Source organism: Pleurodeles waltl, chromosome 1_1 (assembly GCF_031143425.1).
Source record: "Pleurodeles waltl isolate 20211129_DDA chromosome 1_1, aPleWal1.hap1.20221129, whole genome shotgun sequence".
Taxonomy (NCBI): Eukaryota; Metazoa; Chordata; class Amphibia; order Caudata; family Salamandridae; genus Pleurodeles; species Pleurodeles waltl.
This window is the reverse complement of record NC_090436.1, coordinates 439275832-439303370: the sequence shown is the minus strand read 5'-3', so window position 1 is coordinate 439303370 and position 27539 is coordinate 439275832. Positions and strand designations below refer to the sequence as shown.

Sequence of the window (27539 nt, the reverse complement as noted above, 5' to 3'; positions counted from 1 at the left end):
GCTCGACCCATAAATTCGGTGACCGACCTTCGGCACCGAAAAAGGCCCAAACAGTGCCGAGATCGTCCGACTCCGGTCGAGACACAGGCACGCAGCCTTCTCGGGACCGAGAAAGTGCTGGAGACAAGCCTCGACACCGAGATGCCGGTGTCGACACGGCTCGACGCCGAGACAGCGGCACCGAAACAGATCGACGCCGAGAGGTTTCGGCCCCGAAAAGGAAAAAAGTCACCTCGGAGCCGAAAAAACACGCAGACAAAGTTTCGATGCCGAAACAAACTGCAAGCGACCCAGCTTCAGGCTCTTATACAGAAGAGCACTCGCTAACCTCCCAAATGCAAAAGCATAGGTTTGAGGAAGAGCTACAAGCAACTGATGTGGACCATACGCAAAAGCGTATCTTCATTCAGCAGGGGACAGGAAAAATAAGCACCCTTCCCCCCATTAGGAGAAAGAGAAGGTTGGAGTTCCAGACGGAACAAGCACCACAACCAAAAGTGGTGAAAAGAGTTACACCACCACCCTCTCCTCCGCCCGTAATTAACGTTTCACCAGCACAAACGCCATCACACTCCCCAGCTCACACCACCATGAGCCAGGGTGACCAAGATCAGGACGCATGGGACCTATACGACGCCCCAGTGTCAGATAACAGCCCGGAGGCATACCCTACAAAACCATCTCCACCAGAAGACAGCACCGCGTACTCTCAGGTGGTGGCTAGAGCAGCACAATTTCACAACGTAAGCCTCCACTCAGAACAGGTCGAGGATGATTTCTTGTTCAACACACTCTCCTCCACCCACAGCTCATACCAAAGCCTGCCTATGCTCCCTGGTATGCTCCGGCACGCAAAAGACATATTTAAGGACCCAGTCAAAAGTAGGGCAATCACACCAAGGGTGGAAAAAAAGTATAAGCCGCCTCCTACGGACCCGGTTTTCATCACAACACAGCTGCCACCAGACTCTGTTGTTGTAGGAGCAGCTAGGAAAAGGGCCAACTCTCACACATCTGGAGATGCACCACCCCCAGATAAAGAAAGCCGCAAGTTCGATGCAGCTGGTAAGAGAGTCGCAGCACAAGCTGCAAACCAGTGGCGCATCGCGAACTCCCAGGCACTACTTGCGCGCTATGACAGAGCCCACTGGGACGAGATGCAACATCTCATCGAACATCTGCCCAAAGACTTCCAAAATAGGGCAAAACAAGTGGTTGAGGAGGGACAGGCCATCTCCAACAACCAGATACGTTCCTCCATGGACGCTGCAGATACAGCTGCACGGACAATTAATACATCTGTAACTATCAGAAGGCATGCATGGCTCCGAACGTCTGGATTTAAACCAGAGATTCAACAAGCAGTTCTTAATATGCCTTTTAATCAAAAAGAACTGTTCGGTCCAGAAGTGGACACAGCGATTGAGAAACTCAAAAAAGATACGGACACTGCCAAAGCCATGAGCGCACTCTACTCCCCGCAGAGCAGAGGGAATTACAGCACATTCCGTAAAACGCCCTTTCGAGGGGGGTTTCGGGGTCAAAGCACACAAGCCAGCACCTCACAAGCGACACCGTCCACTTACCAGGGACAGTATAGAGGAGGTTTTCGGGGACAATATAGAGGAGGGCAATTCCCTAGAAATAGAGGGAGATTTCAAAGCCCCAAAACCCCTACTACTAAACAATGACTCACATGTCACTCACCCCCTCCACACAACACCAGTGGGGGGAAGAATAGGTCATTATTACAAAGCATGGGAGGAAATCACTACAGACACTTGGGTTCTAGCAATTATCCAACATGGTTATTGCATAGAATTTCTACAATTCCCTCCAAACATACCACCAAAAGCACAAAATTTAACAACACACCATTCCAATCTCCTGGAGATAGAAGTGCAGGCACTATTGCAAAAGAATGCAATCGAAATAGTGCCAAACACACAAATAAACACAGGAGTTTACTCACTGTACTTTCTGATACCAAAGAAGGACAAAACGCTGAGACCAATCCTAGACCTCAGAGTAGTGAACACTTTCATCAAATCAGACCACTTCCACATGGTCACACTACAAGAAGTATTGCCATTGCTAAAACTGCACGACTACATGGCAACTTTAGACCTCAAGGATGCTTATTTCCATATACCAATACACCCATCGCACAGGAAATACCTAAGGTTTGTATTCAAAGGAATACATTACCAATTCAAGGTACTGCCTTTCGGATTAACAACCGCACCAAGAGTCTTTACCAAATGTCTAGCAGTAGTCGCAGCACACATAAGAAGGCAGCAAATACATGTGTTCCCATATCTAGACGACTGGCTAATCAAGGCCCATTCGTTCATACAGTGCTCAAATCACACAAATCAGATCATACAAACCCTCTTCAAACTCGGGTTCACCGTCAATTTCACAAAATCCAAAATTCTGCCACGCAAGGTACAACAATACCTGAGAGCCATAATAGACACATCAAAGGGAGTAGCCACTCCAAGTCCACAAAGAATTCAAAATTTCAACACCATCATACAACGCATGTATCCAACACAAAAGATACAGGCAAAGATGGTATTACAACTCCTAGGCATGATGTCATCATGCATAGCCATTGTCCCAAACGCAAAACTGCACATGAGGCCATTACAACAATGCCTAGCATCACAGTGGTCTCAAGCACAGGGTCACCTTCTAGATCTGGTGTTAATAGACCGCCAAACTTACCTCTCGCTTCTGTGGTGGAACAACATAAATTTAAACAAGGGGCGGCCTTTCCAAGACCCAGTGCCACAATACGTAATAACAACAGATGCTTCCATGACAGGGTGGGGAGCACACCTCGATCAACACAGCATACAAGGACAATGGAACGTACATCAAACAAAACTGCATATCAATCACCTAGAACTTCTAGCAGTTTTTCAAGCACTAAAAGCTTTCCAACCAATAATAGTTCACAAATACATTCTCGTCAAAACAGACAACATGACAACAATGTATTATCTAAACAAGCAGGGAGGGACGCACTCCACGCAGTTAAGCCTGCTAGCACAAAAAATTTGGCATTGGGCAATTCACAACCAAATTCGCCTAATTGCACAGTTTATACCAGGGATACAAAATCAACTCGCAGACAATCTCTCTCGAGATCACCAACAAGTCCACGAATGGGAAATTCACCCCCAAATTCTGAACACTTATTTCAAACTCTGGGGAACACCTCAGATAGACTTGTTTGCGACAAGGGAGAACGCAAAATGCCAAAACTTCGCATCCAGGTACCCACACAAACAATCCCAAGGCAATGCCCTATGGATGAACTGGTCAGGGATATTTGCTTACGCTTTTCCTCCTCTCCCTCTCCTTCCTTACCTGGTAAACAAACTCAGTCAAAGCAAACTCAAACTCATATTGATAGCACCAACTTGGGCAAGGCAACCCTGGTACACAACGCTGCTAGACCTATCAGTGGTACCCTGCGTCAAATTGCCCAACAGGCCAGATCTGTTGACACAGCACAACCAAAAGATCAGACACCCAGATCCAGCATCGCTGAATCTAGCAATCTGGCTCCTGAAATCCTAGAATTCGGGCACTTACAACTTACCCAAGAATGTATGGAAGTCATAAAACAAGCAAGAAGGCCATCCACCAGGCACTGCTATGCAAGTAAATGGAAGAGGTTTGTTTGCTACTGCCATATTAATCAAATACAACCATTACACACAACTCCAGAACATGTAGTGGGTTACTTGCTTCACTTACAAAAATCTAACCTAGCTTTCTCTTCCATTAAGATTCACCTTGCAGCAATATCTGCATACCTGCAGACTACCTATTCAACTTCCCTATATAAAATACCAGTCATTAAAGCATTCATGGAGGGCCTTAGGAGAATTATACCACCAAGAACACTACCTGTTCCTCCATGGAACCTAAATGTTGTCCTAACTAGACTTATGGGTCCACCTTTTGAACCCATGCACTCCTGCGACATACAGTTCCTAACCTGGAAGGTGGCATTTCTCATCGCCATTACTTCCCTGAGAAGAGTAAGCGAGATTCAGGCGTTCACTATACAGGAACCTTTTATACAACTACACAAAAATAAAGTCGTCCTAAGGACCAATCCTAAATTTTTGCCAAAGGTTATTTCACCGTTCCATCTAAATCAAACAGTGGAACTTCCAGTGTTCTTTCCACAGCCAGATACCGTAGCTGAAAGGGCACTACATACATTAGATGTCAAAAGAGCATTGATGTATTACATTGACAGAACAAAGAACATCAGAAAGACTAAACAACTCTTTATTGCATTTCAAAAACCTCATGCAGGAAACCCAATTTCAAAACAAGGTATAGCCAGATGGATAGTTAAATGCATCCAAATCTGCTACCTTAAAGCTAAACGACAGCTGCCCATTACACCAAGGGCACACTCAACCAGAAAGAAAGGTGCTACCATGGCCTTTCTAGGAAACATCCCAATGCAAGAAATATGTAAGGCAGCCACATGGTCTACGCCTCACACATTCACCAAGCACTACTGTGTAGACGTGTTATCCGCACAACAAGCCACAGTAGGTCAAGCCGTATTAAGGACATTATTTCAAACTACTTCCACTCCTACAGGCTAATCCACCGCTTTTGGGGAAATAACTGCTTACTAGTCTATGCAGAACATGCGTATCTACAGCGACAGATGCCATCGAACTGAAAATGTCACTTACCCAGTGTACATCTGTTTGTGGCATCAGTCGCAGTAGATTCGCATGTGCCCACCCGCCTCCCCGGGAGCCTGTAGCAGTTTGGAAGTTACCTTCAATTATTTATATATGTATCATCTCAACCTTAAATAGGTGCATACTTAGTCACTCCATTGCATGGGCACTATTACTACAATTCAACTCCTACCTCACCCTCTGCGGGGAAAAACAATCGAAGATGGAGTCGACGCCCATGCGCAATGGAGACAAAAGGAGGAGTCACTCGGTCCCGTGACTCGAAAGACTTCTTCGAAGAAAAACAACTTGTAACACTCCGGCCCAACACCAGATGGCGAGCTATTGCAGAACATGCGAATCTACTGCGACTGATGCCACGAACAGATGTACACTGGGTAAGTGACATTTTCATTCTCTCCTTGTATCCCGTGCGTGTGCCCCCAAGTGACTGAAATTCCCTTTTCTCTCCTTGTATCCCGTGCGTGTGCCCCCAAGTGACTGAAATTCCCTTTTCTCTCCTTGTATCCTGTGCGTGTGCCCCCGAGTGACTGAAATTCCCTTTTCTCTCCATGTATCCCGTGCGTGTGCCCCCGAGTGCCGTGCGCCGTCCTCCCCTCTCAGCCCCTCCTTTTTAGTAGATTTTTAGTAGGCTCTTGTTCCCTTTTCGCAGTCTTGCCGCTTTTTCCCGCCGCTCCTACCGCGCTTTTCCGCCATTTTTTGCCGCTCTTTTTTGCCGCTTCCAGCTCCCCTGCCCGCCCACCTCCCGCCTCCCAGCTGACCCCGCCTCCCCACCTACCCCTTAAATGGTGGCCGCTGCGAGGCCGCGCAGCGGACGCGCGCAGCGGGCGCGCCGCTGGCGCGCCAAACGCGCGCCTAAGGCAAGCCCGTCTGCGCCCGTCCGCGCCTGGACCGCGCCCAGCGCCCGAACCCCTGGCCCCCGCGCCCCCCGCCTGACCTATGACTCCGCCACCCTCGCCAACCTCAACCCCGGCCGCGCGCCGGGCTGCTACCGCGCCACCCCCAAACGAACCCACGGACCCTTCACCTGCAGCAACTGCCGCTTCACCTGCCTACGGACCCACACCGCCACCACCAAGAACGACGCCCCCGGAAGCAACCTCGAATGCATCCTGGTCAACACCCGCTCCGTCCACAGGCACGCCATCGAACTGTGGAACCTCATCAACTCAACGAACCCAGACATCGCCTTCCTCACCGAGACCTGGATGAACCCCTCCTCGGCACCCGACATCGCCATAGCCATCCCCGACGGCTACAAAATCATCCGGAGAGACCGCTTCAACCGCACCGGAGGAGGCATCGCCATCGCACACAAAAGCTCCATCAGCATCTCGACCCACACTGACAACTCACTTCCCGACGCCGAACACCTCCACTTCGCGATCCACATCGACCCCAAGACAACCCTAAGAGGCACCCTCATGTACAGACCACCAGGACCCCGCACCAAGTTCAGCGAAGACATCGCAGACTTCGTCAACCCCCACGCACTCTCATCCACCGACTACATCCTCCTAGGAGACCTCAACTTTCACCTGGAGAACCACACCGACAACAACAACACCACCGCCGTTCTAGACAACCTCGCCAACCTGGGACTGAAACAACTGGTCAACACCCCCACCCACTACGCCGGACACACGCTCGACCCCATCTTCTCCTCAAGCAAACACATCACCTTCAGCCACACCACCGAACTCACATGGTCGGACCACAGCTGCGTCCACTTCAACTTCAAGAAAACCACCGTGCATCACCACACCCGGCAACCACCAAAAAGACACTGGAACCGAATCACCACAGAACAACTCGCAGCAACGCTCTCCCTGAACCAACCCACCAGCACCAGCAACCCCAACGAGGCCGCCAACAACCTCACCAACTGGATCTCCGACTGCGCCAACCTCCTGGCCCCTCTGAAGACCCAAACCAACACCAACAACCACAAGAAAAACTCCTGGTTCACCACCGAACTCAAAAACTCCAAGAAAGAATGCCGCCTCCGCAAGAAGACATGGCGCCTCAACCCGACAGAGGAAAACCTGACAGCTCTCAAGGACACCACCCGCCAACACCACCAACGCCTCCGCACCGCACGAAAAACAGCCTACCAGAACAGACTTGACAACAACGCCCACAACAGCAAGGAACTATTTGGCATTGTCAAAGAGCTCTCCAACCCGGACGCAGAAACCAACCCCATCCCTCCTTCACAGGACCTCTGCGACTCCCTCGCGACCTTCTTCCACCGTAAGATCGCAGACATCTAGAACAGCTTCACGACCACCAACATGAACCTGCCCCCGGAAGCCGCAAACGACATCTCCACCATCCTCGCCTGGAACCCTACCACCACCGAGGAAACCACCCGCGTCATGAACTCGATCCACTCGGGATCACCCTCCGACCCCTGTCCTCACCACATTTACAACAAGGCCGACAACATCATCGCACCCCACCTCCGAGACGTCATCAACGCCTCCCTCACCACTGCTACCTTCCCTGAAAGCTGGAAACACGCAGAACTCAACGCCCTCTTAAAGAAACCTACAGCAGACCCCACCGAACTCAAAAACTTCCGGCCTATCTCCCTCCTACCGTTCCCCGCCAAAGTGATTGAGAAAATCGTCAACGCTCAACTCACCGCCGCCCTGGAATCCTCCGACTCCCTCGACTCCACTCAGTTCGGATTCAGGGCCAACCACAGCACCGAAACCGCCCTCATCGCAGCCACGGACGACATCCGAGCCCTGACCGACAAGGGTGAAACCGTGGCCCTCATTCTCCTGGATCTCTCTGCAGCCTTCGACACGGTCTGCCACCGCACCCTGATAGACCGCCTCGGCAGCGCCGGCATCAGAGGCAAGGCCCTGGAATGGGTCATCTCCTTCCTCTCCGGAAGGACCCAGAGAGTCCGCCTCCCCCCCTTCAGATCCGCAGCCACGGAGATCATCTGCGGCGTACCCCAAGGATCCTCCCTCAGCCCCACCCTATTCAACGTCTACATGACCCCCCTGGCAAACATCGCACGCAAACACGGACTCAACATCATATCCTACGCCGACGACACCCAGCTCATCTTATCCCTCACCAACAACCCCACATCAGCAAGGACCAGACTACACGACGGCATGAAGGAAGTAGCGACCTGGATGACAGACAGCCGACTGAAACTGAACACAGATAAAACGGAGGTCCTCATCCTCGGCCCTACCCCCTCCGCATGGGACGACTCCTGGTGGCCCCCCGCCCTAGGCAGCACTCCCCAACCGACCAACCACACACGCAACCTCGGCTTCATCCTGGACTCCTCCCTCTCGATGACCAGACAGGTCAACTCGGTGACCTCAGCGTGCTTCAACACCCTCCGCATGCTCCGCAAGATCTTCCGCTGGATCCCCATCGACACCAGGAAGACCGTCACCCACGCCCTCGTCACCAGCCGCCTGGACTACGGGAACACTCTGTACGCCGGCATCACCACCAAGCTGCAGAGGAAACTTCAACGGATCCAGAACGCCGCAGCACGACTCATCCTGGACATACCTCGCCACCACCACATCTCCGGACACCTGAGAAAACTCCATTGGCTCCCGGTCAACAAGAGGATCACCTTCAGACTCCTCACCCACGCACACAAAGCCCTCTACAACCTCGGACCCAAACTCATCAACTCCTGCGTCTCCTTCTACACTCCTCCGCGCACTCTGCGCTCCACCGGTCAGGCCTTGGCAGCCGTTCCCCGCATCCGCAAAACCACCGCCGGAGGAAAATCCTTCTCTTTTCTGGCAGCGAAGACCTGGAACTCCCTGCCCAGTCACCTTCGCGCCATACCCGAACACCTCCCCTTCAGAAGGCAGCTCAAGACCTGGCTCTTCGAGCACTGACCCCCCTCCCCCCCAGCGCCTTGAGACCCTTATGGGTGAGTAGCGCGCTTTATAAATGTGATTGATTGATTGATTGATTGAACATAGCTACACAAACTTTAGTTTATACTGGACATGGAAAAGATTTCCCTAGCAGTTGACAAGAAAGTGGAGGCTTTCACCATAGACTGGTCCCCCTTTATACGAATTCTATCTTATGAATGTAACAAATTGACCTGCCCAACTTGCTTGAAAGTGTTGCACCTGTCGAACTTGCCCGACCCTTCTCCAGTCTCCACCTCTAGCTAACGCCGTTGGGCATTTACCTCTAGCCATCCCGGCTCTAGGCCATCACAGACTCGGGTGTTTGACCCCTTAGCTTTATTTTCAGAAGGAATGGTGGGAGTTAATAGGGTTAATTGTTTCTTCCTTTTGGTTCTTTGTTTTTGCTTGAATAAAGTGCGTAAGATTCACTGCTGGCCTCAGGGTTGTAGACAAAAAGCTGTGTACTCCCACCATTTGCAAAAAGTAAGTGCTGCCGGTCCAATGTGGTTGTAGGCGATCAGCTGTGTATACACACACTTACTGCAACTATAGTAAAAAGATATTGATCCATAAAAGCTATAAATGGCGGGATGTTAAGCGCCAGAGCTTCTTGTAGTAGCTGAGGCAAGCTCAACAAACTGGGTGTCCAACAGAGGTTCAAACTCTGCATTTCTACACACATTTTCTGATTCTGTCCGTTGCTCACTGGAGGTTGCTGTCTTAGGCCACCTTATTCCATCCCAGCTCAATAATTCTTTTTTTGTGGAAGTAGCAATAGTTATTGTATTAACAAAGCATGCCCGTTTCTCCATTCTAACCAATCCACGTTTAGTGATGGGCAGATATTTTGTATGCTGCAACTCATTTTTTGACTTAGGGGACTTAGATTTTTGATGGAATTTCCTTATGTCCTCATAGAAATCCCGGTCAAACAAGTGACCAAATTTGGCAGCTACTAGCTCTGCGTGCTAAAACTCTTCTATCTTCTTTTTCAACTTACTCTTGATAAGCCATGCGATTCTTAGTTGTATTATGCATTAACCTTGGTAGCACAGTAGTGACCATGCAGTGACTAGAGACAGCAGGAGATCTGACCATGCTCCCCTGGGCCCCAGAGAACGTGAGCCAAGACTGAAAATGTCAAAGTTCTGACTCAAGCAACCATCCCAACAGACCTGCGGCTACAATCTGGCATGACTGATCCTCTGATTTTCAGACTCAACCCATCTTTCAAGTGTTGTGGGAAAGTATGACAATCCTCATAATTTCTTTGATGACTAATTATAATGATTCTTTAAACTCAAATTCCATCTTGCACTTTTTACTCCCCTTTTGTTCCTTTTCACCCTTTGCTCGTTACCTTTCCAGCCTGTTGCTTCACCTGCTCTTCATAGTATTCTCGTCAATAAAGTTGATGATTAGCTGGGTGCCAGTAAACTTTATGGTGACCTCTTCAGAAGAGGGATAGCCTACGTCTTTTTTTAAATACTTTTTCTTATTACAGTATAATTGAGAAATCAGGATTTGCTGCGGGATTTAGCAAGAAATGCTCCCAAATCTCTGTTGTAAAGTTTTAGAAATGCCATTGGGCTTTGTGCAGTCACATTGTTGCCTAGACACCAGTTATAAAGGGCCAAGAGGCCTCATGTGGTGAACGTACTCTTTTCACATGATAAATTGTGCCTTCTCCAGACTCCGTGGTTCTTCTCGTGCCTAGATGTAAAGGGGACAAGTGGCAGTCACAGGTGTACTGGGGAAAAAACAGCACTTGGTGGCTGCCCAGGCCCTCTGCCCTGCCCCCGTCTGGATACTTCCAACCGGCCTGGACTGGTTTCCCTGGGCGCAGTCTTCCTCTCACTGAAACTTAGAAGTACTGTTTATCCTGTTTACCCAGTGGCTTCTTAGGTTACCCTGGTACAAGCCAGAGATGTCTTTTGGCCCGAGGTACAGATACTATGGTATCTGGTATGGCCTTGTGGCTCGGGTGGGGTTTTCTAAACATTACTACCTTGTTTATGTGTTGACCTATGAGGCTGCTCGCCAGAGGATGATGTCCTCTGGAAATTAGCACACATTGTCTGTTAAGATCAACCTAATGCTGGGATCCCTCAGTGAATATGATAATTGAACTTTCTTTTCCTCTAAACCTACATCTTGATATGGTTGAGAATGCAATATAGTGTAGAGTGCTAGGATATGCTTTTAGGTAATGCCTCTCGCTGTTCTATTTTTTTTTTTTTTTTTTTTTTTACAAATCACGTAAGTGTTTCATAGCTAATGCATGTTATAAGGCCTGAATTCTTTCTTCGGCTAACAAAGGACTGTCTTTTCAGCATTTTTTACAAATTACAATATAAAGTTTGCTTTAAGTCGCACAGTAGTTTTGGATATCCCTTATACGCAGCAAATTCTATGAGAGAAATTGAGAGAGAGAAAAAGAAGAAAAAAAAAAAGCCAATACTTGCTTTGAAAACTGCAGTAATTATTTAACAGCAAAATGCCAACGTATAGTTAAAATGAAAATGAGGGATTTGGGGGGGGGGGGGAGGGGTGAATAGAGGAAGTGATACTCCCAACTCCTCCTCCAACTACTACTACTACTATTAATGCTGCAGATAGCAGGAAAAAAGAATACTTGCAGTATAAAGAGAGGAAAAACAATTAGTGAATTCAGAGGAATGGTAGGTGAGAGTGGAGAGGTGAAATGAGGTAAGTATGGACAATCATAAAACTTGTGTTGTCTATGTAAATAGGCAGGAAACAGTTGAGACACGAAGCACTCTTCTCCTTGTACGGAGTACAGATACAAAATAGGTGTGTCCGGGTCAATCCAGTTAAGGGCATACAAGGGAGTCATGCACCGTAGTTTAGGTCATTTCCAACTTTGCATTAAGTTGGATCATCACAGGCCTATTTAATGCAAAGTTGTAAGAAATCCGAAACTGTCTCAGTGTAGAATGGGGCAGGATAATAACAATAGTTTACATTGGGAGTTATTGCTCTATGAGGCCAAGGTTCCTACCCCCCTGTCAAATGCCACGCATTACGGGTTAAACTAAAGTATTTCAGTGCTTGTACCCCATCACCGCATTGAAATGCATTTTTCACGCAATAAGACCTCTGTTTTTTGCATTGCTGAAGGCACTCTCGGCCAGCATTGTGTTCAATGCCTGTGCCTGCTCTTAGCCTGCCATGTCACGGGTGATGAAGGTCAAAAATATGTGAGGAAAGATTGCCCTAGATGTGCATGTCTTGTTAGGATCATGTGGCAGAAGCCTCGGCGGGCCCCCATGAAGCTCTCTTTTGTCAATGGGCCTTGCAGCACGGAAGAAGTATTGGGCATTCTCCCCAATGTGCTGCTCACAGTGAGTGGTGATGAATAACCAGTATATATGGTTAGCTGTCTTCCCATGACTTCTGTGGGATGTATTATGCCAGTACAAAAGCCATGTGTGGATACAAGGTTGTTTTCACATACTAATACTCTCATCACTATAACTGACCTAACTGAGGTTGCAGACTTCATTGAGACTGATTGCAATTTCCCGCGGCGTAACAATCGGTAGTGCAGCACATTCAGTGACAACAGGGCTGAAGGTTGTTTAAGGGGCCATTGCACATTATGATTGTATTTTACTGCCCAAGTCAGGGGTTCCATTTCACTTGCTTGCATATTAGGCCCAGGGCACCCCTTAGCAGGTGAATCAGTACAAAGAAAACAAATCCAATATACTGTTAAGATTAAAAAGACACTTTCCACATGAACTATCCCTCAAGGAATTAATCGTTCTTTTGTCTTCGTTGCCTGCCAGAAGAAACTCACGATAAAGCACTAGTTACTGACAGTTTGACATTAAAAGTCATATATCCATCTCTCAAGAGTTCGGGCTATTTTCTATATTTCATAGAATATAGCTGACATATTTTGACAGGATAGTTCGGGGGGCTACTACCAGTTGTAGGATGTCAGTTGTGAGCAGGTCACCTTGTTTTCAGCTTTGGACGTTCCTTTCAAAGCCTAAACCATTCTGGGACCTGTAGTGTTGCTTAACTTATACTGAAACAAGTTACTAATCTGATGTCAATTTATTAAACCTCAGGACTGACAACATAAATTGAACAGGCAACCATAAAATGTCCCAACGGAGCAATAACTTATCTGCATTTCTAACAAGGAATATTGGTGAATCACCATTTTTCTAAGTCATTTTTGCTTAAAAAGTCATTCTAACCCCAGCAGTAGTAACTGCCACAGAGAACCGTGGTAAACCCCGCTTCCATCTGTAATGGGTTTTATTCAACTTAAACATACAATATTCTTGAATGAATAATGTACTTCGTGCGAGTATTGTAATTGGTAGTTTGAGTGAGGGCACCTCTACTGCTGCCTTTACTGTAATCGTTTTATGAGTGGGGTGGGTTGAATGTACTTCTCCCTCACAGGCTGTCTCAGTTCTGTGAGATGGAAGCTGACACTGTTGGTGACATAAAACAGCCAACATGATTGGATTTGCCATGGGTATTTAACTTTTGTCTTCTACATCTAATAAAGTTAATCCATCTCTTCAGATCATTCAGAGCTCGCAGTCTACACTACACCTCTTTCACTCGTTCAGGACAATTTCTTCTTTAAATACTTACTCGCTGCAAATGATTGGATGGGCTTTACCTGTGTGAGGCTCGTCCCTCCTGGGGTCAAATAAGGAAAGATGGACATGGGAGTCGACACAATATGACAACTCACTTGCTTCAGCATTTTAGGAATGCAAGAACTGTTTAAGGATATTTCTGACCTATTACATTGCAATAATGTGGGGTAATTTCTGAAATATATCTTGCTACATAGACTTGAGTGTCTTGGTCTAATTATAATAGCGGCATTCAAAGTGTCACACATAAGGCATTGCACCCATAAGCATAAAAACATGCAGCTGTCGCACATAAGCCAACTACGTACTTGCCAGCTATGTTCCCAGGTGGGGATACAGGTCATCATAGAAATAAAATCCAGCTGTAGTCAATGGCATGTGGCAATTAATCAAAAGGGGCCAATTGACGAAGAAAAGCCTAATAGGAAATTCCATAAACTAACAGTAACAAGACGAACACGCAATTCAATTATGGAAAACATATCGAACAATAACAACTGTTACTGCAATATATCCTGCATCGCACCTTTCATTGGATAATACATTCTCAGCTCCATTCATTGGCTTAGCATAACAGCTGGTAGTTTATTCTTTTACTAGTTCCTGGAGGAAAGATTTCTGAAGTTCCCTAAACGGGTCTCATGTACATCTCAAATCTTTGGTGTGCAAAGGAATTTACAGATTTCTGTGAACATCAATAATGTGATGCCATGTCATACCGAGTTCCCATTCCTCATCTCTTTTTTTTTGTATTTTGCCCAAATCGTTAGTTTTACCAATTGTTCAAGTAGTAAAACTTTATAATTTTTACTTTAGAGGTTGTAGGGATGACCTATCGGCTCCTTTGCAAGGAGGCCAGGTCTCCACACACAGCCGTAGTGTCTTAAAGACAGAGCTTTTACTAATTTGTTTTGTATTTCCTCCATTATCTTTTTGGGGGATTAACTAATATGCCCCTATATATTGTGTGCAGACACAGTCCTTCGAAGTTTATCCATTCCTCCCCTAGCAGCCGCACAGTCCTGGCCTATACTCTAATACATATTGCAGACTGGCACTGTTCTAATGATTCTAAATCATTGGGAGGCCAGCCAGTGACCATCACCTGCAATCACTTGCCTTCTCTTGCGGAACTAGTACTTATGAGTCCTCATCGGGATATAAATCCTCTATTTATGGAGTTTTTAATGCAAGGTGTCTAAAACAGAAGAAAAGTTACGGGAAAAAAATCATGAAATGCTTTGGATTGGAGTACATAAAAGGGCTGCTGACTTTCATGTCTCAGCTAAGACTACTTGTTAATGATCTTCATGCTTTATGCATAAGGATGTTCCTTAGTGCCCTCTCTTGGAACCATCCTGATGCATGTAGCTGATAATATAAAATCATATTGTCGTTCATGTGCGCCCATCTCTGGTTACAGCGCGTATTATGCTAAAGGATGGAGTGTTCTGGTCAGTAGTTTTGAATAATCAGATTGAATAGCCTCAGAGCAGGGTTCCACAGGTAAAGCTATTGGAGAACGAGCAACATGAAACAGTCTGAAATAGTTTATATGGTTCTGGAGGTTTTGGGGTGAGCTCACTGACAATTTTTACTCTTAAATGTATTTGAAACCTGCTAAAACTGTCCTCTGCCTCTCCTCGTAGATCTCACTGCCCCGTCTCTTCATTCTGCACAGTATCTGTAAGAGCTTGGGTTATTAGTTTAGAGAGGTGTGAGCCCCATATCCGTAATAAACACAATTCTTGTAATGGTAAACCACAAAAGTCACCAAATAAAGCAGTGCGTAAGCCTCTGGTAGCTTGGTGCAAAAGCAGTCAGGCTTAACTTAGAAGTAATTAGCAAAGTATGTATGCAGCACTCAAACCGTAATAAAGTGAAAACGCAACACAAGAAAATTCCCAAACCAATTTAGAAAAATAGGGTAAGTTTAGTAGAACTCAAGTTATGAATTTTCAACGTTTTAAGTAGAAATAGCACCAAAAAGGACAATATGCCACTCGCAGGTGTGTGGTTGCACTGGACCAGCTCAATGTCATAGGTTCAGGCTGACCATGATGTAGCGTGGGTCTGATGCATGGACTAGATACAACTGTGTGAAGAGGTTAGTTTCTCAAAGTCCAACTCCACGTGAGACTCCTCAGCTAGAGCTTTGTGTTTCTGGGGGTATGAGGAGGTCGTTGACTTACAAGGAGCAGTCATCAGTGGTTCTTTGTGGTGTTAGTAGGAGACGTGGGCAGTTGCTGTTTGGCCTGTAGAGCAGATGGCCATCGGAACTTCGTGTTGCCAGCTGACACAAGGAGCCCGCTTAGTCTTGAAAAGCTCCAAACCTCTGGATTTTCTCGTGAAGTGCAGATTTTGTAGATTTGAGGCAGGAGTACTAATGCTAAACAAACAAGGGTACAGGGCCTGGGGAGGGGGTAGCCACCTGTCAGGGACCAGTATCCAGCAGAAGGGCTCAGGCAGGTCCAGGAGGTCCTGGTCAGATAGGCAGTTATAAGGAAAGCCTCAGTGTTCAAAGTAGATTTCAAGTGTTGTCTTTGTAACCTTTATTAAGAGTCAGTTGGAACACATTTATGTATTTGCCTGCATTGTCGTGATCTTAAGAATTAAAATATCTGCTACACACTTTTTGATGAAGTTTGTTTCACAACATTTGAATTAGCAGTTTTGTTCTGTTTTCTTATCAGGACCTCAAATGGGACAATAAGTAGCAGGGTTACATTTCTCAACCATGAATTCCAGAACTCTAGTAAAAGTATGAAACCTGATATTTAATTATGATTATGGAACAATAATTGTGTATGTATCAGTATATTATGCCATGACTTTTGAGAATGCAGTAATATAAAGGAACATATTAGATCAGGTGCAAGACATCATTTTATTAGATCAAGTAAATCTCATTAATGTGATAAATGACATCAGTATTGAAGTGCTGGTGCTTTACTGGCAACGTGATTTTGAACATCAGTGATTGCTAATACCCTTTTTTATGTATTTAAAGTTGGTTCAGTTGTCATGACTAATATAAATATGATTTTATACTATTTAAGGCCAGTTTGTAACCTCATATTTTTTAGACAAATTTTAAAGCTATATAAATTATTGTAAGTAATTTTATATTTCTATAGTAAAATTCCTAGTATTCCTATCTGATTTTAATGAGTGTTCTTTGTTTAGAATGAAGTGGCAGTAGGGACTGATCCATCGAGAGGAGTGCAAGTGGGTAACCAAAAACTGAAACCCATAATACTGAAACCTGAACTTCTCAGTGGACATATTCCAGCAGGCCACATCCCTAAACCCATAGTGTTGGCTGACTATATAGCGTAAGTATTATTATATGAAGCAATGATTGCTGTAAAACTCTGCAGTTGATCTGATATGTAACACCACAATATAGAATCTGTGATCTGGGATGGCTGGCTTGCTCCATTCACCACTCTGAAATTGGCCACTCTAAACAACAATCCCTACAAATCTAGTTGATTGTTACCACGCTGGCTTCCTTTTCAAATCTCTTCCAGTATTGATTAGCTTCTCCGATACAGATGGACTGCTGTTGAAATCTAATGGTGGACAAGTGGGACAGATTGGTGGTCTGACCTGTTTATAGAAGTACCCCACCCAAGATGGTCACAAAGATGACCACTACTTCATCACCTCATGAGTACACGCAGTGTTGTTGGATCTCTCACAAAAAGCTTGAGTCATGCGGGCACCATGGTGGAAATACTTCCTTGGAAGGAAGTTCTATGCTGTTGCAGGGAGTGTTCCAAAACAAAAGCTGAAACAGAGGAGCTACTTCTTCATGTGCCCCCCCTTATCATTTTGTGTGATGGACTCCTATGGCTTGTTTGGGCTGCCAGATGTGCCACTGATGGCAGCAGCCAGTACATTGAGTTTGAGGGGGGATCGGTGCTGAATGTGTCTCACACCAACAACGTGTAAGGAAATGGTTGTCAGTGGGTACTACACAGGCCTAAGACATTTCCTTCTAGGATCTCATTATATGTTAATTTGCTTTCTTGTTGTCCATGCATAATGTGCCTTTGTTTTAATCCTGTCTTTTGTTATTTGTTTGTGTCCATGTTTTGTCCTTGCATTTTGTCGTAAGTTTTGTTTATGGCCCTGACAGTCAAGACTTAAAGTAAGCCCACCAGGTCCAACCTCGAAGACTGCCTTGTTGACTGGAGGTTTAGTGGTCCAATCTTTAAGGCCTGTCTCCTTTGCTGACCCCACTGTGCTAATCTGCCAACAGTGTGAACATATCTTAAACTAAATTTGACCTCCTCATATCCCTCTTGTTGATCTCTGGCACAATGACTCTTCCACCAGAGGCCCCATCAGGCAGTAACAAAAAGCTTCAGAGCTTCACTACCATTCTAGTTTCATATTTAACTTTCAGTTACATTCACTTTGGATTCACCTCCCTGACTCTTCAGTCTTTGAGGCCATTCCATCATGTCTCTATCCAAAATAAACACCAGTTCACAAATTCACATTCTCTTTCACATCACTTAATTCATTCGCTAAATCACCAACCCTTGGTAAGGAACCTCCTTCTTAATTTCTACAAAACTACATCCTTAATCCTCTCTTCAAACACATCCTTTCTAGCCTTAAGAGGGATTCTCATCAGCAGTAGTCCAGTTATAGCTTACTAACTTCTCATCTTTTAGACATGGTTTCATAATAGAAACATTGCTGTCTCCTGTATTATCATGTATTTAGAAATCCTAGCACAGAAGGATGTGCCTTCTTCCAAAAGGATACATTTCCAAAAAAGAGTAGCCTTCATTCATAAAGGTGTATTGGACTATGTAGCTACAGCATCCCCTCAATTCTCTACATTTGAGCTCCTTTCAATCTTGTTTCTCTCTCTCAAACCCGACCCTTATTACACGTTGCTTTTATCCTGTTCTCCCTGTGGCTTCTCAGGTTATCCAGGTAAAAATCCTACCCTCCTGGATCTAGCCCTGGTTTCCCAGAACTTAGAGTTGAGTGACAACCATGCCAATATGTTTCCTACCTCCACAAGAGACATACCGAATTAAGCTAAATCAGTACCCATAAAGTCTTGGAAAAAACGCACAAAACGTTTAATATCCACATTGCTTTGCTTCAGAATATCTCAGGTCCATTACACAAAACTCAGAGGCTCTTTCACCCTTACAAACTACTAAATATAGTCTGCGACCAACATCATGAACTAGCTCCTTTCACTCTTAAAAGAAGGATAGAGAGGCCTCTAAAGCCATGGTACTGTAATGAAGTTAATCTAAGCAAAAGTCTAATGAGACAATTATAAAAAGAATTGGAGAACAGTGTAATCATTAGGCCTGCTGGCATTCTTATAACGCAAATAGGACGATATAAGCAGCTACTTTAAAAATAAGGTGAGTGACACAAACAGCAGACCCAAAATTCTCTTCCAGACATGGTCAAAAAAGTAGCAAGAGTGATCATTTGCCAAATGGTCATCCTTTCATACTCTGAACTGTGAGGACCTTGCAATATCATTGTGACTCATTTCATTCGGATGAAGCTCTATCTGCTGTTCAAATCTTCCCCTACTTCTCAAACTTGTACACCATTGCCTGCTGGATGTCCTGTGGGGGCCCCAAACCCCCGCTTCACCCCATAGATCACTAAGGCAGTCTTTTTAACTTGGAGGGCAGCACTGCACCTTATGTGCTGCGATCGGAAGCTGACCGAGATGACCGCCCTCTTGCAGGGAACATGGTTACACCACACTACAATGCTAGAGGGAGATCTCAAAATAGGATTTGATAGGAATCACTCACCTGGGCAACGTATGGTCAGGTTGTCGCAGACTGACGGTGCAGGAGCTTCCGGAACGGTTCCACCTTTCCCACACTCAGTTTCACAATTAAGGTATGCCTTTGCTGCAAATCTCCCCCTGACACTTCAGTCCCCGAGTTTAGCCCCCTCAAAGCCATATTACTGACTGAGAGGATCACCAAGGGAATCATTTCACAAATATATCGATCCTTGGTTATCGAGGCTCCAAACCAATTCTCTAAATTGAATCAGAAATGGGAGGGCAGGTTGGGCGAACTAGATGAAGCAGACAGGAGGGAAGCTCAGATGGCCCCCAGGAAGTGGGTTATATTGACATGCCTGCGTCTAGTTCATCTCGGCTATATGCACCTCACTTACATGACCCCCATACTTCTCAACGGGGCCAGCATGATCCCCCCGCCTACCTGCTTTCGCTGCACAACTCATGATGATGACTTATTTCAGATATATGATGGAACAACGCATGCACTTACAACACATGCCTTTACAATGCATGGTCATTACCATGCATGCACTTACTACCACATGTTTTTACCACACGTCTTTACCACAAAATATTCTGTAGTAAAGGCATAGTTGGTAACGGCATATGCATGGTAAAAAGTAGAGGTAAGTAGAACATACATTATTATATATGTGTGTGTGCATATATATATATATATATATATATATATATATGCATGCACACACACCTTTCCACCCAAAAACCTTACCTACATTAAACCCTGAAAATTACCTTACCACCCCAAATCCCATACCCACCCTAGAATACAAAAAATGCCCTTACCACCTCAAAACCCATACCCGCCCTAAAACCTAAAAATGCCCTTACCACTCCAAAACCCATACCCAACCTAAAAATGCCCTTACCACCCAAAAAGCCATACCCACCCTAAAACTTAAAAATGCAATTACCACCAATAACTGTTACCCATCCTAAATACTATATGTATATCACTCAACCCACTTAATACTTACCTGTACTTACCTTTAAAACCTTTACCACGCACACACCTTTACCAGTCATGCCTTTACAATGAAATTTGTTGTAAAGGCATGCGTGGTAAACGCATATGCGCTGTGAGTACATTGCGGTAAATGCATTGCGTTGCATTCACTACATTGTAAGTGATGTGTTCGATGGCATATGTTGCTGCAGATACACATGTGTGGCACAGTCCGCTGCCTGGTGTTGGGCTCGGAGTATTACAAGTTGTTTTTCTTCGAAGAAGTCTTTTTGGTCACGGGACCGAAGGACTCCTCCCTCCTCGGCTCCATTGCGCATGGGCGTCGACTCCATCTTAGATTGTTTTTTTCCGCTGTCGGGTTCGGACGTATTCCTTTTCGCTCCGTGTTTCGGTTCGGAAAGTTAGTCAGAATCTCGGAAGAAAGCGTCGGTATTGTTCCGTTCGGTATCGGGATAGTTAGGTACATCGACACCGATCATCGGAAGACTTTGGGGTAGTTTCGATCCCCCACCGGGGCCTGGTCGGCCCGACCGCGTGCGACATCAAAGCCGATGGAACGGACCCCGTTTCGTTTCTGCCCAAAATGTCACAGTAAGTATCCTTATACAGATCAGCACTTGGTCTGTAACTTGTGCTTGTCCCCCGAGCACAAGGAGGATACCTGTGAAGCCTGTCGAGCCTTCCGGTCCAGAAAAACACTCCGGGACCGAAGAGCCAGGCGTCAACAAATGGCGTCCACGTCGACAAAACAACGTTTCGACGAGGAAGAGGAAACATTCTCGGTTCCGGAATCAGAATCCGGAGACTCCGACGTCGAACAACAGCAACAAACTGTGAGTAAGACGTCGAAAAGTAAATCCATCGACAAACCGAAAGCCCAGGGGACGCCACTGCCAACAGGCCATGGCTCGACCCATAAAACAGGCGACCCATCGAAGGCGCCGAAAAAGGGCACGCCCATAGCGAAGACACCCGACTCCGGTCAAGGGACCGCCATGGAGCAACCTCGGAGCCGAGAAAGCGGCTCCGAGAGACAAAAACAAGATACCGGCACCGAAAAACATCGGCACCGAGAATCCATGCCGAAAGGAACAAAAATTCTGTTGGTGCCGAAACCGAAAAAAGATTCTCTCTCGGCGCCGAAAAATACCACACCTTCATCCTACTCAGAGGAACAAGGAATAAGTGGCCAAATGCACAGACTTGGACAAGAGCTCCAAAGTGTAGAATCGGACTACACACAAAAGAGACTGTACATCCAGCACGACACAGGGAAGATATCAACCCTTCCCCCAATCATGAGGAAAAGAAGGATCGAACTTCCAAAGGATGACGCACAACCACAAGTCAAAGTGGTTAAAAAAGTCACGCCTCCGCCCTCTCCACCACAGGCATCGCCGGCACAAACACCGCCACAAATGCACTCACCAGCGCAAACTACCATAAGTCATGACGATCAGGATCAAGACGCTTGGGACCTGTATGACACCCCAGTGCCGGACAATGATCCCGAGTCATACCCCACAAAGCCGTCACCGCCAGAGGACAGTACCTCATACTCGCAACTGGTGGCTAGGGCAGCAGAATTCCACAATGTCCAACTGCATTCCGATCCTATAGAGGATGATTTTTTATTTAACACCCTCTCGGCTACACACAGCCAATATCAATGTCTCCCAATGCTACCAGGGATGTTACGGCACGCAAAACAAATTTTTGAAGAGCCCGTAAAATCAAGAGCCATCACCCCAAGGGTGGATAAGAAATACAAACCACCACCCACAGACCCAGTGTTTATTACTTCGCAGTTACCACCTGACTCCGTGGTAGTAGGGGCAGCTCGCAAGAGAGCAAATTCACATACATCTGGCGACGCCCCACCTCCGGACAAAGAAAGCCGAAAATTTGATGCGGCAGGGAAAAGAGTAGCATCACAGGCAGCCAACCAGTGGCGCATCGCAAATTCACAAGCGCTGCTGGCCAGATATGACCGAGCACACTGGGACGAGATGCAACTTCTCGTAGACCATCTTCCCCAGGAATACCAAAAAAGGGCGCAGCAAATAGTGGAAGAGGGACAAACGATCTCAAACAATCAAATCCGCTCTTCACTAGACGCAGCCGATACTGCAGCAAGAACAGTCAACACTGCTGTCACCATAAGGAGACACGCTTGGCTACGCACTTCAGGCTTCAAACCTGAAATCCAGCAGGCTGTCCTTAATATGCCCTTCAACGAGAAACAACTTTTTGGCTCTGAAGTGGATACAGCCATTGAAAAACTTAAAAAGGACACAGACACGGCCAAGGCCATGGGCGCACTCTACTCCCCGCAGAGCAGAGGCTCTTTCAGAAAAACTCCATTTAGAGGGGGGTTTCGTGGCCAACCCACAGACACCACCAGCCAACAAACAAGAACCACACCATATCAGGGTTCCTTCCAAAGGGGAGGTTTCAGGGGATATCGGGGGGGTCAATTCCCAAGGAGTAGGGGAAGATTCCAGACTCCAAAAACACCTCCACCTAAACAGTGACTTTCAAGTCACGCAACCCCTTCACTCAACACCAGTGGGGGGAAGACTAAGCCAATTCTACCAATCTTGGCAACAGATTACAACAGACAATTGGGTATTAGCAATAATCCAACATGGCTATTGCATAGAATTCCACAACTTCCCACCAAACATCCCCCCCAAAACACGCAAAATGTCACCACAACATTTAGAACTTTTAGGACTAGAAGTTCAAGCACTACTGCAAAAGGATGCAATAGAGTTAGTACCAGTACAACAAAAAAACACAGGAGTTTACTCCCTGTACTTTCTAATTCCAAAAAAAGACAAAACATTAAGACCAATATTAGATCTCAGGACACTAAATACCTACATCATATCGGACCATTTTCACATGGTCACACTACAAGACATCATTCCACTGCTCAAACAGCAAGATTACATGACCACATTAGACCTAAAGGATGCGTACTTTCATATACCAATACACCCTTCTCACAGAAAGTACCTACGGTTCGTATTCAAAGGAATACATTACCAATTCAAGGTGTTGCCATTCGGAATAACAACTGCACCAAGAGTGTTCACAAAATGTCTAGCAGTAGTAGCAGCACACATCAGGAGACAACAGATACATGTGTTCCCTTACCTAGACGATTGGCTAATCAAGACCAACACAGTAAAAAAATGCGCAAACGACACCACATTTGTCATACAAACCCTTCACAAACTGGGGTTTTCCATCAACTATACAAAATCACACCTAGAACCGTGTCAAACACAACAATATCTAGGAGCAACCATCAACACATCAAAAGGAATTGCCACTCCAAGTCCACAAAGAGTGCAGGCATTCCACAAGGTAATAAGTGCTATGTTTCCAAACCAAAAGATACAAGCAAAACATGTGCTAAAACTTCTAGGCATGATGTCATCATGCATAGCCATTGTCCCAAACGCAAGACTACACATGCGACCCTTACAACAGTGTCTAGCATCACAATGGTCACAGGCACAGGGTCATCTTCAAAATCTGGTGTTGGTAGACCGCCAAACCTACCTCTCGCTTCTATGGTGGAACAGCAAAAATTTAAACAAAGGGCGGACATTTCAGGACCCAGTGCCTCAATACGTTATAACAACAGATGCTTCCATGACAGGGTGGGGAGCACACCTCAATCACCACAGCATTCAAGGACAATGGGATATACACGAAACAAAATTTCATATCAATTACCTAGAACTGTTAGCAGTATTTCTAGCGTTAAAAGCCTTCCAACCCATAATAACACACAAATACATTCTTGTCAAAACAGACAACATGACAACAATGTATTATTTAAACAAACAAGGAGGAACACACTCAACACAATTGTGCCTCCTAACACAAAGAATTTGGCAGTGGGCGATTCACAACAACATTCGCCTAATAGCACAATTTATTCCAGGAATACAAAACCAACTAGCAGACAACCTTTCGCGAGACCACCAACAAGTCCACGAATGGGAAATTCACCCCCAAGTTCTGAACAAGTACTTTCAAATTTGGGGAACACCCCAGATAGATTTGTTCGCAACAAAAGAAAACTCAAAATGCCAAAACTTCGCATCCAGGTACCCACACCGCGAATCACAAGGCAATGCTCTATGGATGAGTTGGTCAGGGATATTTGCGTACGCTTTTCCCCCTCTCCCTCTCCTTCCATATCTAGTAAACAAGTTGAGTCAAAACCAACTCAAACTCATACTGATAGCACCCACATGGGCAAGACAACCTTGGTATACAACTCTACTAGACCTTTCACTAGTACCGCATGTCAAACTACCCAACAGGCCAGATCTGTTAACACAACACAAACAACAGATCAGGCATCCAAACCCAGCATCATTGAATCTGGCAATTTGGCTCCTGAAATCCTAGAATTCGGACACTTAGACCTCACACAAGAATGCATGGAGGTCATAAAACAAGCTAGAAAACCTTCCACTAGACACTGCTATGCATCTAAGTGGAAAAGATTTGTTTACTACTGCCATTCCAATCAAATACAACCATTACATGCCTCTACTAAAGACATAGTAGGATACTTACTACATTTGCAAAAAGCAAATCTCGCTTTTTCATCTATAAAAATACACCTCGCAGCAATATCTGCTTACCTACAAACTACTCATTCATCGTCTCTATTTAGAATACCAGTTATTAAAGCATTCATGGAAGGGCTAAAAAGAATTATACCACCAAGAACACCACCAGTTCCTTCATGGAATCTTAACATCGTCTTAACAAGACTCATGGGTCCACCTTTCGAACCCATGCATTCCTGTGAAATGCAATATCTAACCTGGAAGGTCGCATTTCTCATTGCAATCACATCCCTCAGAAGAGTAAGTGAAATACAGGCATTTACCATACAAGAACCATTTATTCAAATACACAACAATAAAATAGTTCTAAGAACAAATCCAAAATTTCTGCCAAAAGTAATCTCACCATTCCATTTAAATCAAACAGTAGAATTGCCAGTGTTCTTCCCACAACCAAATTCTGTGGCTGAAAGGGCACTACATACATTAGACATCAAAAGAGCACTAATGTATTACATTGACAGAACAAAGCTAATCAGGAAAACAAAACAACTGTTCATAGCTTTTCAAAAACCACACATAGGAAATCCAATCTCTAAACAAGGCATTGCTAGATGGATAGTCAGATGCATTCAAACATGCTATCTTAAAGCCAAAAGAGAATTGCCTATTACACCAAAGGCACACTCAACCAGAAAGAAAGGTGCTACAATGGCCTTTCTAGGAAACATTCCTATGAGCGAAATATGTAAGGCTGCAACCTGGTCTACGCCTCACACGTTTACTAAACACTACTGTGTAGACGTACTAAATGCACAACAAGCTACAGTGGACCAAGCTGTACTAAGAACATTATTCCAAACTACTTCAACTCCTACAGGCTAAACCACCGCTTTTAGGGGAGGTAACTGCTTTATAATCTATGCCACACATGTGTATCTGCAGCAACATATGCCATCGAACTGAAAATGTCACTTACCCAGTGTACATCTGTTCGTGGCATTAGTCGCTGCAGATTCACATGTACCCTCCCACCTCCCCGGGAAGCCTGTAGCCGTTTAGAAGTAGATCATAAATCTTAAACATCTGAACATTTGTAAATAATTATTAGAAACTCTTAACGTACATACATATTCACTCCATTGCATGGGCACTATTTATACCAAACAACTCCATCCTCACCCTCTGCGGGGAAAACAATCTAAGATGGAGTCGACGCCCATGCGCAATGGAGCCGAGGAGGGAGGAGTCCTTCGGTCCCGTGACCAAAAAGACTTCTTCGAAGAAAAACAACTTGTAATACTCCGAGCCCAACACCAGGCAGCGGACTGTGCCACACATGTGAATCTGCAGCGACTAATGCCACGAACAGATGTACACTGGGTAAGTGACATTTTCATTCCCACTCATTTCATGTGGTCTGGTCCTGTCCTGTGCTGTTATTAGTAGAAAATATATTGCAAGCTCTCATTGGTGCTAGACCGGGCACTGGAACGTTGTGAAAGCACTTTTCCAATTACTTTCAATCAGTCATGAATTTGTAAAGCGCACTACTCACCTGTGATGGTCTCAAGGTGCTGAGGGGAAGTGGGGAGAAGAAGGGGGGAGGTGCTGCTACTGCTCGAACAGCCAGGACTTGAGAAGTTTCCTGAAGTTAAAGAGGTCTTTGGTCTGGCGCAGGTCAGTTGGAAGAGTGTTCCATGTTTTGGCGGCGAGGTGCAAGAATGATCTATCGCTGGTTGCAGTTCTGTGGATGCGTGGGATGGTTGCAAGGGTGAGGTCGGCAGAGCGGAGATGCCGGGTCAGGGTGTAGAAGGAGAGCTGTCTGTTGAGGTATTCTGGTCTGGTGTTGTGCAGTGCTTTGTGAACGTGGGTGAGGAGTTTGAAGGTGATTCTCTTGTTGACTGGGAGCCAGTGCAGGTTTCTCAGGTGGTCTATGATGTGGCAGTGGTGGGGGATGTCCAGGATGAGCTGTGCAAAGGTTCTGGATGCTTTGCTGCCTCTTCTGGAGTTTGGCCGTGGTTCTTGCATAGAGGGCATTGCCGTAGTCCAGTTTGCTGCTTACGAGGGCTTGACTGACTCTTCTTCTGGTTTCGGTGGGTATCCTTTTGTAGATCTTTCGGAGCATGCGGAGGAGATGGCGTTAGCTTGCTGGGTCATGGATAATGAGTAGTCCAATATGAATCCTAGGTTGCGTGCATGGTCGGTGGGAGTTGGAGCGGCTCCGAGAGTGGCAGGCCACCAGGGGTCATCCCATGCTTAGGGGGTGGAGCCAAAGATGAGGACTTCTGTCTTGTTGGAATTGAGTTTGAGGCAGCTACTCTTCATCCATTTGGCGATGGTCGTCATTCCTTCATGGAGGTTGGTCTTGGCAGAGTCCTTGGTGAGGGAGACGATCAGCTGGGTGTCGTCGGCGTATGAGATGATGTTGAGGTTGTGGGATCGGGCGGTGTAAGCGAGCGGGGCCATGTAAATGTTGAAGAGGGTCAGGCTGAGGGACAAACCCTGGGTTACACCGCAGATGATTTTGGTGGCTTCTGAGCGGAATGAGGGGAGGCGGACTCAGTGAGATAGGAGGTGACCCTGTCCAGGGCTCTGCCGCGGATTCCTGCATTGCTGAGGCGTGAGCGTAGGGTGTGGTGGCAGACGGTGTCGAACGCGGCTGAGAGGTCCAGGAGGATGAGAGCCACGGTTTCACCGTTGTCCTGTATGGTCCTGATGTAGTCGGTGGCGGCTATGAGAGCAGTTTCTGTACTGTGGTTGCTGCGGAATCCAGATTGGGAAGGGTCCAGGGTGCAGTTCTCCTTGAGGAAGTGGGTTAGTTGTC

At 45.9% G+C, this 27539-nt stretch overlaps 1 protein-coding gene across 1 annotated transcript in view; it reads left to right on the top strand.

The window, feature by feature from the left end:
• Positions 1–27539, top strand: part of MARVELD2 (MARVEL domain containing 2) — a 199243-nt gene that overhangs the window by 120676 nt on the left and 51028 nt on the right. The window contains exon 4 of the mRNA XM_069224393.1: positions 16498–16646. Coding sequence (XP_069080494.1) covers positions 16498–16646 — 149 coding nt within the window. The remainder of the gene's footprint in view (positions 1–16497; positions 16647–27539) is intronic.